Genomic DNA, 15,681 nt, shown 5'->3' on the forward strand with positions numbered 1-15,681 from the left:
AACTCAGTTCAAGCCACCTTTGGCACACCTCTCTCTCACAGTTTACAGTCCATACCATCCACTTCCACAAAATTGTAAATCTAGTCTCTACAAGCTCAAGTCTCATCTCTTCAAGCTTCAAATGATTCTCTTTTAGCTCAAGTCAGTTCTCTCACCACTCTGGTTCAATCTCAACAATAGGACATTAAGTCCTTGGTAGATTCCTATAAAAATCTCCAAATACAGAACTCAGTTTCTTTGGGAGCTATCATGGGAGCCTTAAATGTTCCTTTAATCAGTATGTCTGCTAACCATACTAAAGGGGAGATGGTGACTAAGCCAAAATCGACAAGCCAAAGCCAAACCACTCGAAGTACACATGATGTTGGTAAAGACAGACTTCGGTTGGCTGTAGAAGGACCTTACCTTGACAAGGAGTTCAATGAATTTCTTACAGCACTGAGAGTTTCTCTAAAAAACAACTACATCACATACAAAAGGGCTTTGGTTAAAAACATAAATTTTCTGAGAGTGGTGTTAATGACAAATGGAAACTTCAAAGAAAAGAGAATAGTTGCTAATGTCAATGACTGTGATGTAGACAGGTGTTTGCAGGTGTGTCTCTCAAATCTTCAATTCAAGAGAGCATCCGAGCTGGATGTCATTATTGAGAAAGTCAAGAGGGTGATTCCAGAGGACACTCAACTACTTGGAGAGCTCAAAAAGGCAAAATTACTGCATTTCCTGGAGCTTATCTTCAACCAAGTAAGGGGTGGCCTACATCTGTTCTACAACCAGAAAATGCAAATAATTTATGATCCCTAAATACTGTGTTATGGGAAACTTAAGATTGATCATGACATTGGAAACTGACTTGAGGACAAAGAAGATGAAGACTGTTAAAGATGAAGAAATTATCAAGATTCTGAGAAGATATCTGACAAATGCTGAAACTGTGCTGCCCAAAATTCAAATCAACACTAGAGATGACTTGGATGATGATGAGCAGAAGAAAGATGAAAAAAATCTTCTGGCTCAAATCCAAGTCAGTCTAGAAAAATAGTTGGTAGCAAGGTGGTTGAGAAGAAGAAATAGCAAGAAGAGAATAAGGGGAGGGATGACAATAAGAGGAGGAGAAAAGATGGTGATCAAGGAACAAAACAGAAGAAAGTCCAAGAAATCCAAATCACTCAAACTCAAACAATTAAACCTAGAAAATCAAACACTCAACAAGCTCCAATCTCAAAGCCTAAATTCCTGTACAAACAAACTACAAATTCCTTATTCAAAATACCAATCACAATCAGCTATGTCTCTTCGAAGAAAATCTCAAATCTACCTTCATTCAAGCCTCCAATCAAGACTCACTTCAAAACTGCTCGGAGAAAACCTAAGAAAATTCAAGCCAATGCCGGTGCTATCTGGAACTGCTTCAATCAATCTGATTTTCTACCTATAAATGGGAGCATAACAAATGATGACTATCACCAATAATTAGCTGAGGAGATAGTCGAAGTTTGTGTTGTCTCTTTGGGAGAAGTTAGAATCTACTAATTGGATGACTCCTTCATTTTGCTTAGCAGAGAAGTAATGGAAACATTTTCAACCATAGAATCGAAGAGAGTGATAAGTTTGATGAAGGATAATGATTCAAGCACAAGGATGTGGAAGGTTATGATGTTTGAAAGGTTGAAAGAAAGGGATTTAAGGCATGCGCGGATCGGGTTAATTATCAAATTTACCACTATATAACTAGCAGAATATCAAATTTACCACCGATAAATTCGGGGTCTCAAATTGGCCATTTTTTACACATAAATGCTAATTTTCGGTGATAAATTTGAGATATCGTTAGCTTATGACCAACTTGAGAAGTGGCCAATTTGACACTCACCTACTTGAAAGTGACCAATTTGAGACCCCGAATTTATCGATGGTAAATTTGAAATTTCTCTAATTATATAGTGGTCAACTTGATAATTAACCCTGCTTGGATCAAGGTTGAGAGGGAAGAAAGAGAAAGGAAATATGCCAAGGAGATTGAAATGTTTGAACAAAAATCTAATGAACTCAAGGCAAGGTGGCTGAGTAGAATTTTAAAAGATGGACATTTTATGAATATTGTAGTTGGCAGATTTTCAAGATTTAGGGTTATTTATCTCAACAATTACTCATTGGATGAATGGCTCAAACTAGTGGAAGCCTTAAGAGGGACATAAATTATTGAAGAACTTGAAGTGCTAGTAGATCTTAAGGACCTCATTAGAAAAGAACCTGGTTATGAGAAATTCACCTGATGTTTGTAATTTTGAACTGATATAAGTGTAATTCTTATTTAATATGTCAATTTATTGTATTTAATTTTATCTTGGGGTAAGTCTTGTTATCAGGCATGAATTTGTGACAAGCAATCTTCTCACAAATTGGGGGAGATTGTTGTGCAAGACATGCCTGCATAATAATAAGACCAAGTCAAATCGACAATCCTAAGATTCAGTTATATTATAATCAATATTTGTATTTTGTAATTATATTCCTTGAGTCTGTAAAAATACTTAGTAGATAAGACCGGAGGATTTTTCCATGAACAGTTTCCAGTTAAGGAATAAACTCTGGAAGAAGATCAAGTCATGATCATACCTCAGAGAAAAGATGTAGAAGCTTGTAGTTGAATAATGTTGTTCTAGAAAAAATATTCTAAGTCAAGATATCGACAAGTCACAGATCAAGGTATATTGAGAAGTCATTCGAAAAGTCCAAAATGACTTGTGGAGAAGACCAAAATGACTTATAGAGAAGTCTTAGAGATATCGACAAGTCAAATGAAGATGTAGAGAACTACATATATCGAAAAGTCAATTTCTGCATATAGAGATCTCAGAGATATCGACAAGTCAAATGAAGATGAAGAGAACTGGAGATATCGACAGGTCAATTTCTCATATAGAGATCTCAGAGATATCGATAAGTCAAATTGTGTATATTGAGATCTCAAAGATATCGACAAGTCAAAGTGTGTATATAGAGATCTCAGAGATATCGACAAGTCATTTCTACATGTAGAGATCTTAGACATATCGACAAGTCATTTCACATATAGAAAAATGGAGACCTCGACGAGTCAAATATACCTATGGAGAACTCAGAGATATCGATAAGTCATTATACTAATCGATATGTCACATCTCTATAGAACAAAATGAGATCTTGACATACTATCTCAAATTCAGAATACAAACAAATTCAAGATTCAAGATTATCAGTCAATAAACAATTCATTCACTGAATTGGAAAGTCTACAAAAGTAGCTTGAAGAAAACAAGATCAAGGGTCAAGATTCACGAGACAAAGGGTGGTCACAGATCTGCAAGATTCTACACAGATTTGCTAATACCAGAAAAAAAATAGACAAGGTTACTTTAGAAATTGGTTTAGTACATTTTATTGTAAGTTTTGTAAACCCGTGTTGCTAGTCTATAAAGCATGCAGGGTCCTTAGTTTAGAAGTAACAAACAAATCTAGATTTTCAAGTATTCTCTCAAGAGAGAAGCTGAGTTCTTATAGTCTTAAGAACACGTATTTGTAGCAAGACAAACTTGATTAATACAATTAAGTTAGTTTTTAATATGTTGTGTTTGTGTGATTTTTGTTAAACATAATATCTACATTTTTAACTGCTTTGTTCAAAACCATAATCCATAAATCTTAAAACAAAGAAAAATCCAAGAAACACATTCACCCCCTCCGTGTTACATTTCATAGTATTCAATATCTAACACCTAAAATAATAACATTATTTCGAATATATTGATTAATACAAAAAATACATAAATTTAAATTTTAAATAATAATGGTATAATTGTAAAATCAGGTTGAGTTGAGTTAGTAAGGGTTTAAATTTTTTAAACCTTGACCCAACCCATTATATTCGGGTTGACAAAAATTTAAACAAATTAAACTTCGAGTTTTGGATAGTTCGGCTTCATCGGCCGAAATAAGAGGCGGATTGGGGCAATTTTGCGGTGTGGTCGGTTTTTTGTTCACCCCTACTCTAAATGTATACAATATTGATTTTTTTTATAATTATTATGTTTGTTCGTATGTTAAAAATGTGATTGAAAATATTTTATTTGTTTGTTAAGTTAAAATTTTGATTAATTAGTCATACAACACTTAGTGTGAATACAAGTTTGTATTATATTTTTATACATGAAAGTTCTTTAATTTGTTATATTTATGTGAATTTGTACCTTTAAAATATTTTACTTTAAATATGACAAGAGTATGTATAATTTATTCAAATTGGGGCATAAATGGTTATAGTGCACATATGCATGCTTAATATATATATATATATATATATATTAGTTGATAACTTTTCAAATATTTAATTCGTGAAAATTTATAGTGAATTTAAATATTAGTATCAATATGATAAATGATGTTAAGTATACTAAACTATAACAATCATAATGCAGTATAATTTGATTATCTTATATCACGATCATGGGATCTTCTTAATCAAATGATCGGAACTATTTGATTGAAATGTTAAAATAAGGCACTACCAAATCTTACAAGTTCGAATCCCCAAGAATAAATATTTATATTATTATTTATAGAGATGCAGGTATGATCACATGTACGGATCCCAACAACAACAAAAGTTATCTAAATATTCAAATAATGCACTATACAAACTACCTTCGAATCCCTCAAATACAAAACATTTATATCATAATTTATAAAATATAAATAAATTTCAGGTTCGAATCTACCAACAACAAACATTCATATAATTATTTTTAAAGTTATAAATATAGTTAATAGTTCAAAGTTTAATCATTTACTATTTTATAATATTCATATAATTATTTAATTCAATATTTAATTAGGTACATTAAAATTTTCATAAAATTATATATTTATAAATAAAAATATAAAAATATTTTACATCATACGGGGTGCAATCTAGTAAATCTAGAGTTAGGTTCAGTGTTCTGATGCACAAAAAGTCCGGGCCCAAAAATCTGGCCGGAACCGATCCGGTCAAACCTCGGTCAAGCCCGGCCCGGTCCCGGCTCGGGCTTAGAGCCTTCACAGGCCCTATATTTTTAGGCAAAGCCCGGCCCGGCTCGGTCAGGCCAAGTTAAAAGCCCAGGCTTCGGCCTGGCCCGGTCTTTGAACCGAACCCATTTTTGAGAATCTGAATATAAAGTGGATTGGCCATCCTGATAAACAGCAACATTTTCTTTTTCCAAATAGTGTAGTTAGCTTTGTCAAATATAGGAATTTTGATGCTACTAATTTTCTGTGTATTCATTCTTCCAAGATCTTAAATCTGTTTACTTTCAGATTTTGCTCTGATACCACTTATTAGGAAATGAATAACACACAGGGGGGTGAATGTGTTTTACTGTTTTTATGCTTTTCTTGAGCTTTTTATGGTTGAACAAAGTAAATTAAATCTTGTAGTGAAATGTGTTACTGCAGAAATTAAACATGCAATAATAAAGAACACAAATTTTTCAAAACTCACTTAATTTTATATTAAAATTAAGAATGTTTTGCTACAAAATTTCTAGGCTTTTTGTTAATAAAGAGCTTAGCTTCTGCTTGAGAGTGTTACAAGATTTTCTATCTTAATTGTTTTCACTGACTAAAGGACCAGTGTTAACTTTATAATTTAGTTAATTGATGGTTTACACAGTGTGCAATAAGACATGCTATTAACTTTAGTAAACTGTCACTTGTCATTTCCATTTTAGGAAAAGTGTATCTTTTATTTCTGGCTTAGCATATCTTAGCACCCTGTGTTTACTTTGATCTTCCTTTGTCAGTTAATCTTCATCATTGATCTTGCACATCCTTCAAGCTGCTTTTTGTAGACTTGTCAATCCAGCTATTTGGATTATTTGTTGATTGTAAATCTTGGATATTGAACTGGTCTGCAAATTGTACTTTGAGATTTTACCTAGAGATCTCCATTTTGGTCTATAGAGAACTTGACATCTCGATAAGTATATTGGCTTGTCGAGATCTCTAGTACTCCATAGTAAATTTGACTTGTAGAGGTCTCTGAATTCTCTATAGGAGAATTTGGCTTGTCGAGATCTCTAGTCTTCATAGCTTAACTTTGACTTATCAATACCTCTGAGTTCTCTAATAACTCAGAGTTCTCTAGTAAAATTTGACTTGTCGCTAACTCAGAGTTTTCTAGTGAATTTTGGTTTATCGATATCTCTGAGTTCTCTAGTGGAATTTGACTTATCGATAACTCAGAGTTCTCTAATGAATGTTGACTTGTCGATAACTCTGAGTTCTCTAGTGAATAAATGACTTGTCGATATCTTCAATCTTCATGTCTTCAATTTGGCTTGTCGATATCTCTCTGAGTTCTCTAGTAGCTTTCCTGACTTCTCGATAAGTCATTTGAAGTTCTTGAGTGACTTCTCTATAACACTAAATCTGTGACTTGTAGAGATCTTGACTTAGAATATTTTTATCCAAATAGATTTATTCAACTCCAAGCTTCTTCATAATTCTTCTGAGGCATGATCTTCTTGATCTTCTTCCAGATATAATCCTTAGGCTTGATACTATTTAAACAAAAAGACTTCAGTCTGCTCTTTTATATTTTTACAGACTTTAAATGTTACAAGTAAAAATGCAAACTAAGATTACAATACAACTTACTTAGGGTTGTCAATTTGACTTAGTCTTGTTAAAGTACAGGCATGTCTTGCACAACAGGCATCAAATTCCACCTGCTTTCCTTGAATTGAGCAATTTACCACCAAGAACACTGCTTGATTCTCATGCACAACAGTGTTAACCATAACTGATTTCCAAAACTCATTGAGCACGTCCAGGTATAGAATAGGATTAGCAGTCAAGGCACCTGCAAGATAGGACTCAGACAAAAACTTAAAAAAACTCTTCAAACTATCAGGAGCTTGGTTAACATCAGTGAAAGCTAGGTAGTTGGTACCCTCCTTTGGAATAGCAGCTCTAACATTGTTTACAGCCATTGTAAGTGTATAGGTTTGAATGGGTAAGAAATTTGAGAGAGAGAGAACTTGAAATGAGAGAGAATGGTGAAGTTTTGCAAAGCTAGGTCAATTGAGATCTCGAAAGCGTAAATAAGGATTATGTCGAGATGTCGAGATATTTATAGAAAAAGATAAGTGACTTGTCAAGAAGTGGGAATAAACGGTTGAGATTTGCTTATCGAGAAGTCACGTGAATTACAAAACTCATGTCGAGATGTCACTATCCTGACTCTTATCGAGATCTAGATAGTGACTCATCGAGATGTAGATTAAATACCCAGTTTGTGCTAATTGGACTAAATTATTCCAATTTTTATTGAATAAATCAATATAAAATTAGAATGATTTTATATCAAAAGTATTTTACTAAAATAATTTAATTGAATTAAATTATTTCAGCTCTAAGTTATCGAGAAGTTTAAAATTATACTTGTAGAGAACCCCATGTATAAACATATGTCGAGATCTCTACAACACTTATCGAGAAGTCATAATGAAGCTTGTCAAGAAGTCCTTCGAGAAGTCATGAAAAGACTTATCGAGAACTCTATCGAGAAGTCTCAATATGACTCGTCGAGAAGTCATTTAGACTTATCGAGAACTCAGTTCTCTACATACTTTTGTTCTTTTTAGTTCTGTCTTATATTAATTTCACATATTCAAAATGTAAATTAACATTTAGACATTTTTTCTTAGAATTCAAAAAATTCCAAGTTGAATTTTAAATTTTGAAAAATAAATATATACAGAGAATTCTGAAATATTTATAAATCATATTCCAGTTAATTTCCAATTAAATCAAATTAATTTTGATTTATCATAAATTAATCTACTACAACATATTAGCTAAGTTATTGTCTTTAGGATGAAGAATTTAACATTCCAATTTCACTAACAAGTCTAGTAAAAGTTGCTTCATCCAAAGGTTTAGTGAAAATGTCAGCTAATTGTTTTTATGTTGGAACAAAAATGAGCTCAGTAGTAACATTTGTAACATGCTCTTTAATAAAATGGTACATTAGATTAATGTACTTAGTTTTGGAATGATTAACTGGATTATCAACAATAGATATGGCACTAGTATTGTCATACATGATTGGAATTTTGTGTAACACGAGGCCATAGTCCATTAGTTGATGTCTAATCCAAAGCACTTGAGTACAACAACTTCCTGCATCTATATATCCAGCTTCAGCGGTAGAAGTTGACATAGATTGTTATTTCTTAATGTACCAAGATACAAGTCTTTGTCCACAAAATTGACAGCTTCCACTAGTACTCTTCCTGTCAACCCTGCATCCAGCAAAATCTGCATCTGTGTATCCAACAGCTTCAAAACCAGTTCTCTGAGGATACCACAATCCCAAGTTTGTTGTCCCCTTCAAATATCTAAAAATTCTCTTTACTCCCATCAAATGTGATTCTTTGTGATTTGCTTATAATTTAGCACACAGACAAGTTGCAAACATGATGTCTGGTCTACTAGCAGTTAAGTATAGCAAAGATCCAATCATTCCTCTATAGCCAGATATGTCTACATTTTTTTCTTTCTTATCTTCATCCAACTTGATAGCTGTAGACATTGGTGTAGATGCAGGTGCGCAGTCAGCCATCCCAAACTTCTTCAATAAATCTTTAACATATCTAGTTTGACTGATGAAGATGTCATCACTTCTTTGACTAACTTGAAGACCAAGGAATTAACCGAGCTCTCCCATCATGCTCATCTCATATTCACTCTAGATGAATCTTGAAAATCTTTGACATAACTTCTCATTAGTAGAACCAAAAATGATATCATCCACATAGATTTGAACTAGGATAGTATCATCATCATGCTTCTTGTAGAAGCGAGTCTTATCAATTTTTCCTCCGATAAATCCATGTTTGATCAAGAATTCTGATAGTGTGTCATACCATTCTCTAGGTGCTTGCTTCAATCCATAGAGAGCCTTTAACAATTTATAAACACAGTCTAGAAATTCTGGATCTTCAAAGCCAGGTGGTTATTGCACATAGACTTCCTCTTCCAGTTCACCATTGAGGAATGCACTTTTCACATCCATTTGATACACCTTAAAATTTGAGTGTGCAGCAAATGCAGGGAAAGATTCTTATTGCTTCAAGTCTTGCAACTGAAGCAAAAGTTTCATCATAGTCAATTCCTTCTTCTTGTGAATGGCCTTTAGCAACCAGTCTTGCTTTGTTCCTTGTCACAATTCTATTTTCATCCATTATGTTCCCATACACCCATTTTGTTCCAATAATGCTTCTTTTTCTTGATGCAGGAATTAATTCCCAAACTTTATTTCTCTCAAACTGATTTAATTCTTCCTGCATGGCAGTTATCTAGTTAGGATCAAGCAAGGCCTCTTCAATTTTCTTTGGCTCAATTTGTTACAGAAAATATATATGCAAACATTCATTTGCAGTAGAACTTCTAGTTCTCACTCCAGCATTTGGATCACCAATTATTGCATCTTTAGTGTGACTTCTATTCCATTTCCTGTTGTGATCTTGTTGACTAGAATTGTTCTCATCATTGGCCATGACTTGCATAACCACCATCTTCTTCTCCCCCTGAACTTGTGCCATCAAACTCAGATGAAATTCTTTCTTGATTAGAATTTTTATTTTCAAGGATCACTTGATCGGTTGTTTCTTGCTTTATTCTACTTTATGTGTTTATCTCAGCATCTTCCTCAGAATCACTGTCAATATTGAGATTTTCAAACTTCAAAGCTTGAGCTTCATTTTCATCAAGGCATTCCAAGCCTGGACACTTGTCATCATCAAAAGTCACATATGTGCTTTCCATAATTTTCTTTTGTTCAAGCACATAAACTTTGTAGGCTGTTCTTTCCAATGAATATCCCATAAAATTACTTCAAAAACCTTAGAGTCAAATTTTCCCATATATTCGGAGTTATCTTTGAGCACAAATCATTTGTTTCCAAACACATGCAGATACAATAGTCTTTCTTTTGATAGAACTGAGTAAGGTGATTTTCCATGATTTTTGTTGATCAAATATCTATTTTGAGTATAGCATGCAGTATTCACAACTTCTTCCCGAAAACTAGTTGGCAGATTGGCATCTTGCAGAACTGTTCTGGCAGCTCCAATCAGAGTTATATTTTTCCTCTCAACAACACCGTTTTGTTGAGGTGTTCTTGCAGCTGAAAATTCTTGACAGATGCCTTTGTCTTTACAGAATTCACTCAATGCTGCATTTTTGAATTATGTTCCATTATCACTTCTCAATCTTTTTACACAGTTTTGATCTTCAGCCTGCTTTTCAACTTTCTTTATGTGCTCAATAATGATGTGTGGAGTTTCATTCTTTGAATGCATAAATTCTACCCATGTATACCTTGAGTAGTCATCCACCATCTTTCCATAAATAGACAAGACATTAACTGGTCCAAACAGGGTCATGTGAATAAGTTGCAATGGTGCACTTATGGAGTTCAAAGTTTTGCTCTTGTGATTGGACCTCTTCATTTTTCCTTTTTGACAAGCCTCACAAACTTCATCTTGAGCAAATTCCAAATTTGGCATGTCTCTCACTAATTTTTTTCACCAAGGTATTAATTGCTTTGTAATTCAGGTGAGAAATTTTCTTGTGCCACAGCTTGCTTTGCTCAATGGATGCCTTGGTATAGAAGAAAAAAATTCCATCCTTGTTTACTGAACTTAGATCTGCAACAAACAAGCTTCCTTTTCTTACTCCTTTCAAAGCAGTTTCACTAGTCTTTATGCTGATAATTGAGAAATCTTCTTTTTAAAATTCACCTTGAATCTTTTTCAGTAAATTGGCTTACACTTAGAAGATTTACTTCAAGTCCAGCAACTAGTGCTACATCATTTATGACAACATTTCCTGAAACTAGCTTGACATATTTTATTGTAATCATTTGTTATTGTCTCTAAAAGTCACCAATGGGCCAACCATCTCCTCAAATTGTGATAGCAGAGCCTTATCACCTGTCATAGCATCCACTGTCAATGATCCATATGACTCTCTTCATCTTGCCCTACACACAATGAGGATTAAGAGTGTTTAGCTACCTAAGCAGTGTTGGGTACTTTCTTCTTTTTTCACAGAAGTAGCAGAAGTAGAATTTGATGATTCAAAAAGAATGGTGTTTATTGATTGATTTGCATTTTCTTTTTAGCTGTAGAACCAAGATTGACTTCTTTGAGATCTACTCTCAATTTATGACAGCTTGTCATCACTTTCATATTGCAAGGAATGTAATCAAATTTGTCACATAATGAATAGAGATCTTCAGTCAATACCTCATTGTATTTGTAAGCTCCCAACTTTGGCTAACTAACAGCCTTTTTACAAAGGTTAGTTAGTGATTTATTGAGCCACATTTTTTACACTGCTTCCTGGGAGCATCTGCAACAAAGGCATAGTTGTTGCTCTTATTCACACCTATTTTTCCATTTCTTTTCTTTTTTCCCAGCATTCTCAGTCTTGACCTCCTTGGTTGGTGTCTTGATATCTTGATTGACTATTGGTTTCTTTTTAAGTTTATTTGTGGGAGTGGTTTCTACATCCTTCTTTTCACTGTATTCATCTGTAAGTTCTTGCTTGATGACCAATTACCTCACTGAAATTAACCTCACATGCCTTGAACAAAGGTGTATTTACTTTTCTCAGCACACTTGGGACATCTTGATCTGCAATTTCTTTTTTTTGTCAAATTCATTTTTCTTGTGTCTGTTCAAGGCATCATAGTCCAAACCAATAGCTATGTTAGCACATAATTTATTTTTTTCATGGTATTTTCCAACCAACTCAGATGCATTTTTAAAGGACTTCAATTTTACTTCATTCTTTTCCAGTTTTACCCTTAGCACTGCTTTAATTTAACTTGCACACCTGAGCTTGTTTTTCAGATATTAATTATCTTGCTTGACTGTTTCAAGCTCAACAAGCTGCAGCTCCAACTCTTGCTTTTCAATCTCAAGCTTCTCGTTGATCTTTGACAGTCTACTAAGTTTCTCTGTAGTTGCCACCATACTTGTGTGGATGTGAAACATTTCTACACTCATCTTTTCAACAGTTTCTTTATATTGGCTTCTATTTAAATCAATTGTGGTTAGAGTAGATACCTCAGATTTTGATGTGGATGATTCTCCTTGCTCTAAAGCCATGAGTGCATAATTTCCAAATTCCTCATTATCATTATTTTATCAGTGTCATCTCAACTCTTGCTTCAACTATATAAGCCTTTCCCTGTTGTTTTCTCAAGAGAGCTTCATACTTTGCTTCCAACTCCAAGTAAGCTTTATCCTTTTTCACTTTCTTTGTCTTCCTACACTCAGTTGCAAAGTGGCCCAACTCATCACAGTTGCAGCACCTAACTTTTGATATGTCAACAGATCCAATTTTGTAGCCACCTTTGCCACCTGAGTTGAACTGAGTTTTTCCTTTCCAGTTATTAATGTTTGAGGTTTGTTCCTTGCTCTTAAACTACTTTGGCTTTTTCACCCCAGTGTTAGAAAATTTTCTAGCAAGGTAAGCCATTGATTGATCTATCTCATCTAGTTCATCATGGGTGTAAATATTCATCCTCTTCCAGCTCCAATATGACTTGTTTATGGGGCTCTTTGTTCATTTGCTCAACAACATGAGTGATTGAAGCTTGAGATTCTTGTTCATCTTCAAGAATTGTACTATCATTGACCATCAAGGCTCTAGATCCATCAACCACATCTCCTTGATTTTCCTTCAATGAATTTCTCTGCAACATCTCAAGCTAATATATTTTCAAAATCCCATATAGGACCTCTAAGGTCATTCTGCTTAAGTCTCTTCCTTCTCTAATAGCAGATATCTTCTGTTCAAGATAGTCAATAAGGGTAAGCAAAAACTTTAGGTTAACCTCCTTCGCTTCATAATATTTATCATGAAGTTTCAAGTCATTAATCGATTTGTTGAATCTTTTAAAAACTTCAATAATTCCTTTTTAGGTCTAGCCGTGAAACCCGTATATTGTGACACCAAGATTCTCCTTTGGTTAGATCTAACTTCCTCTGTCATCTCACACAGTATCTCAATTTTCTCCCAAATCTGTTTAGCAGAATCACAGTTGATAATGTCATTGTACAGTACATTATCAAGAGACTCAATTAATATGAGTTGTAAACTGCTATCCAGTGCAATCTTTTCCTTTTCAGGTTGTGTGTAGGTTAAAGGGTCTTCTGGTGTATAATGTGCTGGTATGACCATGTCTTCTTCTGTAGATTCATAAACTCTCACCATAAGAATGAAAGGTCCATTCTTGAGGATCTGAACATATATGAAGTTGGTCATCCTTATGAACAACATCATTTTATTTTTCCACAATGTGGAGTTAATCTTGTCAAAAGTAGGTATCTTGATACTTTTCAACTTCTGAGCACTCATCCTTCCAAAATCTTTATCTGTTTACTTTCAGATTTTGCTCTGATACCACTTGTTAGAGATTGAATGCTATGAAATGTAACACAGAAGGGGGTGAATGTGTTTCTTGGATTTTTCTTTGCTTTAAGATTTATGGATTATGGTTTGAACAAAGCAGTTAAAAAATGTAGATATTATCTTTAACAGAATTCACACAAACATAAAATATCAAAAACTCACTAAATTGTATTTATCAAGTTTGTCTTGCTACAAATCTGTGTTCTTAAGATTGGTAAGAACTTAGCTTCTATCTAGAGAGAATACTTGAAAATCTAGATATGTTTGTTACTTCTAAACTAAGGACCATGCATGCTTTATAGACTAGCAACACAGGTTTACAAAACTTGCACTAAAATGTACTAAACCAATTTCTAAAGTAACCTTGTCTATTTCCTTTTCTAGTGTTAGAAAATCTGTGCAGAATTTTGAAGGTCTGTGACCACCCTTTGTCCAGTGAATCTTGACCCTTGATCTTGTATTCTTCAAGCTGCTTTTGTAGACTTTCTAATTCAGTGAATGAATTGTTTGTTTACTGATAATCTTGAATCTTAAACTTGTCTGTGTTCTGAATTTGAGATAGTATGTCGAGATCTCCTTTTATTCTATAGAGTTGTGACATATCGATAAGTATAATGACTTATTGATATATCTGAGTTCTTTATAGGTATATTTGACTTGTCGAGGTCTCCAGTTTTCTATATATGAAATGACTTTTCAATATGTCTGAGATCTTTAGATGTAGAAATGACTTGTCGATATCTCTGAGATCTCTATATACACAATTTGACTTATCGATATCTCTGAGATCTCTATATAAGAAATTAAATTATCGATATATCCAGTTCTTTACATCTTCATTTGACTTGTCGACATCTCTGAGATCTCTACATGCAGAAATTGACTTGTCGATATCTCAAGTTCTCTACATCTTCATTTAACTTGTCGATATCTTTAAGACTCCTCTATAAGTCATTTTGGACTTCTCTATAACTCATTTTGGACTTCTCGAATGACTTCTCGATATACCTTAATCTGTGACTTGTCGATATCTTGACTTGAAACATTTTTCCGAGAACAACATAATTCACTCCAAGCTTCTACATCTTTTCTCTGATGCATGATCATGACTTGATCTTCTTCCAGAATTTATTCCTTAGATTGAAACTGTTCACAGAAAAATCCCCCAGTCTCATCTACTAAACATTTTTACAGAATCAAGGAATACAATTGCAAGATATAAAAATTGATTTACAATTGAATCTTAGGGTTGTCGATTTGACTTAGTCTTGTTATTATGTAGGCATGTCTTGCACAACATTAGGGATAACACACTATAGGTTATTAACATTAAACTAGAAGAGTATACGGTACGTATAGTATCCAATAATATTTATCTTCCATTAAATTATGGGGTACTACTAGTTTACTTCAACTTTTGGTTATATTTATTTGAAATTTTGACTGCTAAAAAATATTTAAATAAATTTATTCGAGTATTAACCCAAACCAATTCGACCCAATGTATAAAGGGTAGGGCTGGGTTGAATTTTTTTTGGTTAACGGGTTAATTTTTTTTAAAAACAGAAATAATTAGGCTGGTTCGATTTTTTACCCCTAACCTGACCAACCCGACCCGCGTTCACCCCTAATTTAGAGAATGCTCGTGCATCACATTGGCTAAAGATTACATTGTATATAAGTAGTCGACCTCCAAGATATCTTCTTAATATTTTCTCTATCGTCCAGACAGATTAATACACCATTATCTTTCTCAATTAACGTTACTTACTTTTTTGAAATATATAGTAGGAAATGAATACACATATAACTTTAGCTATTATTCTTCATAAAACATCTGATCATGTAGGTTTATATTGGTGTTTGGATGCGCCTTTACACGCCACAGATTGAAAAATAGTATCGATTGAAACGGATAAACTTCATAAAATTTATGCATCAAAAGCAATTAGGAGGAGCCAAGCATGTTTAGAGATATGCATTTTTTAATATTGTACAAGGGAGGAAGAAAAATTACCAAGATCAAGAATAAAAATTCAATAAGACTTAAATTAAAATGACAATTATTAAACAAAATTATAAATGTACAAACTACGATATTCCGTAGTAGTTCAAACAACCACATACATTTTTACAGCAACTGATGAATCACACGTAATGGTGGACAACAAG

General features: G+C 33.6%; 1 protein-coding gene across 1 annotated transcript in view; it reads left to right on the plus strand.

The window, feature by feature from the left end:
• Positions 1-249: 249 nt before the first annotated feature.
• Positions 250-15,681, plus strand: part of LOC141708606 (uncharacterized) — an 80,414-nt gene continuing 64,982 nt past the window's right edge. The window contains exon 1 of the mRNA XM_074512317.1: positions 250-744. Within this exon, the coding sequence (XP_074368418.1) occupies positions 250-744 (495 nt within the window). The remainder of the gene's footprint in view (positions 745-15,681) is intronic.

This window comes from Apium graveolens, chromosome 1 (assembly GCF_009905375.1).
Source record: "Apium graveolens cultivar Ventura chromosome 1, ASM990537v1, whole genome shotgun sequence".
Taxonomy (NCBI): Eukaryota; Viridiplantae; Streptophyta; class Magnoliopsida; order Apiales; family Apiaceae; genus Apium; species Apium graveolens.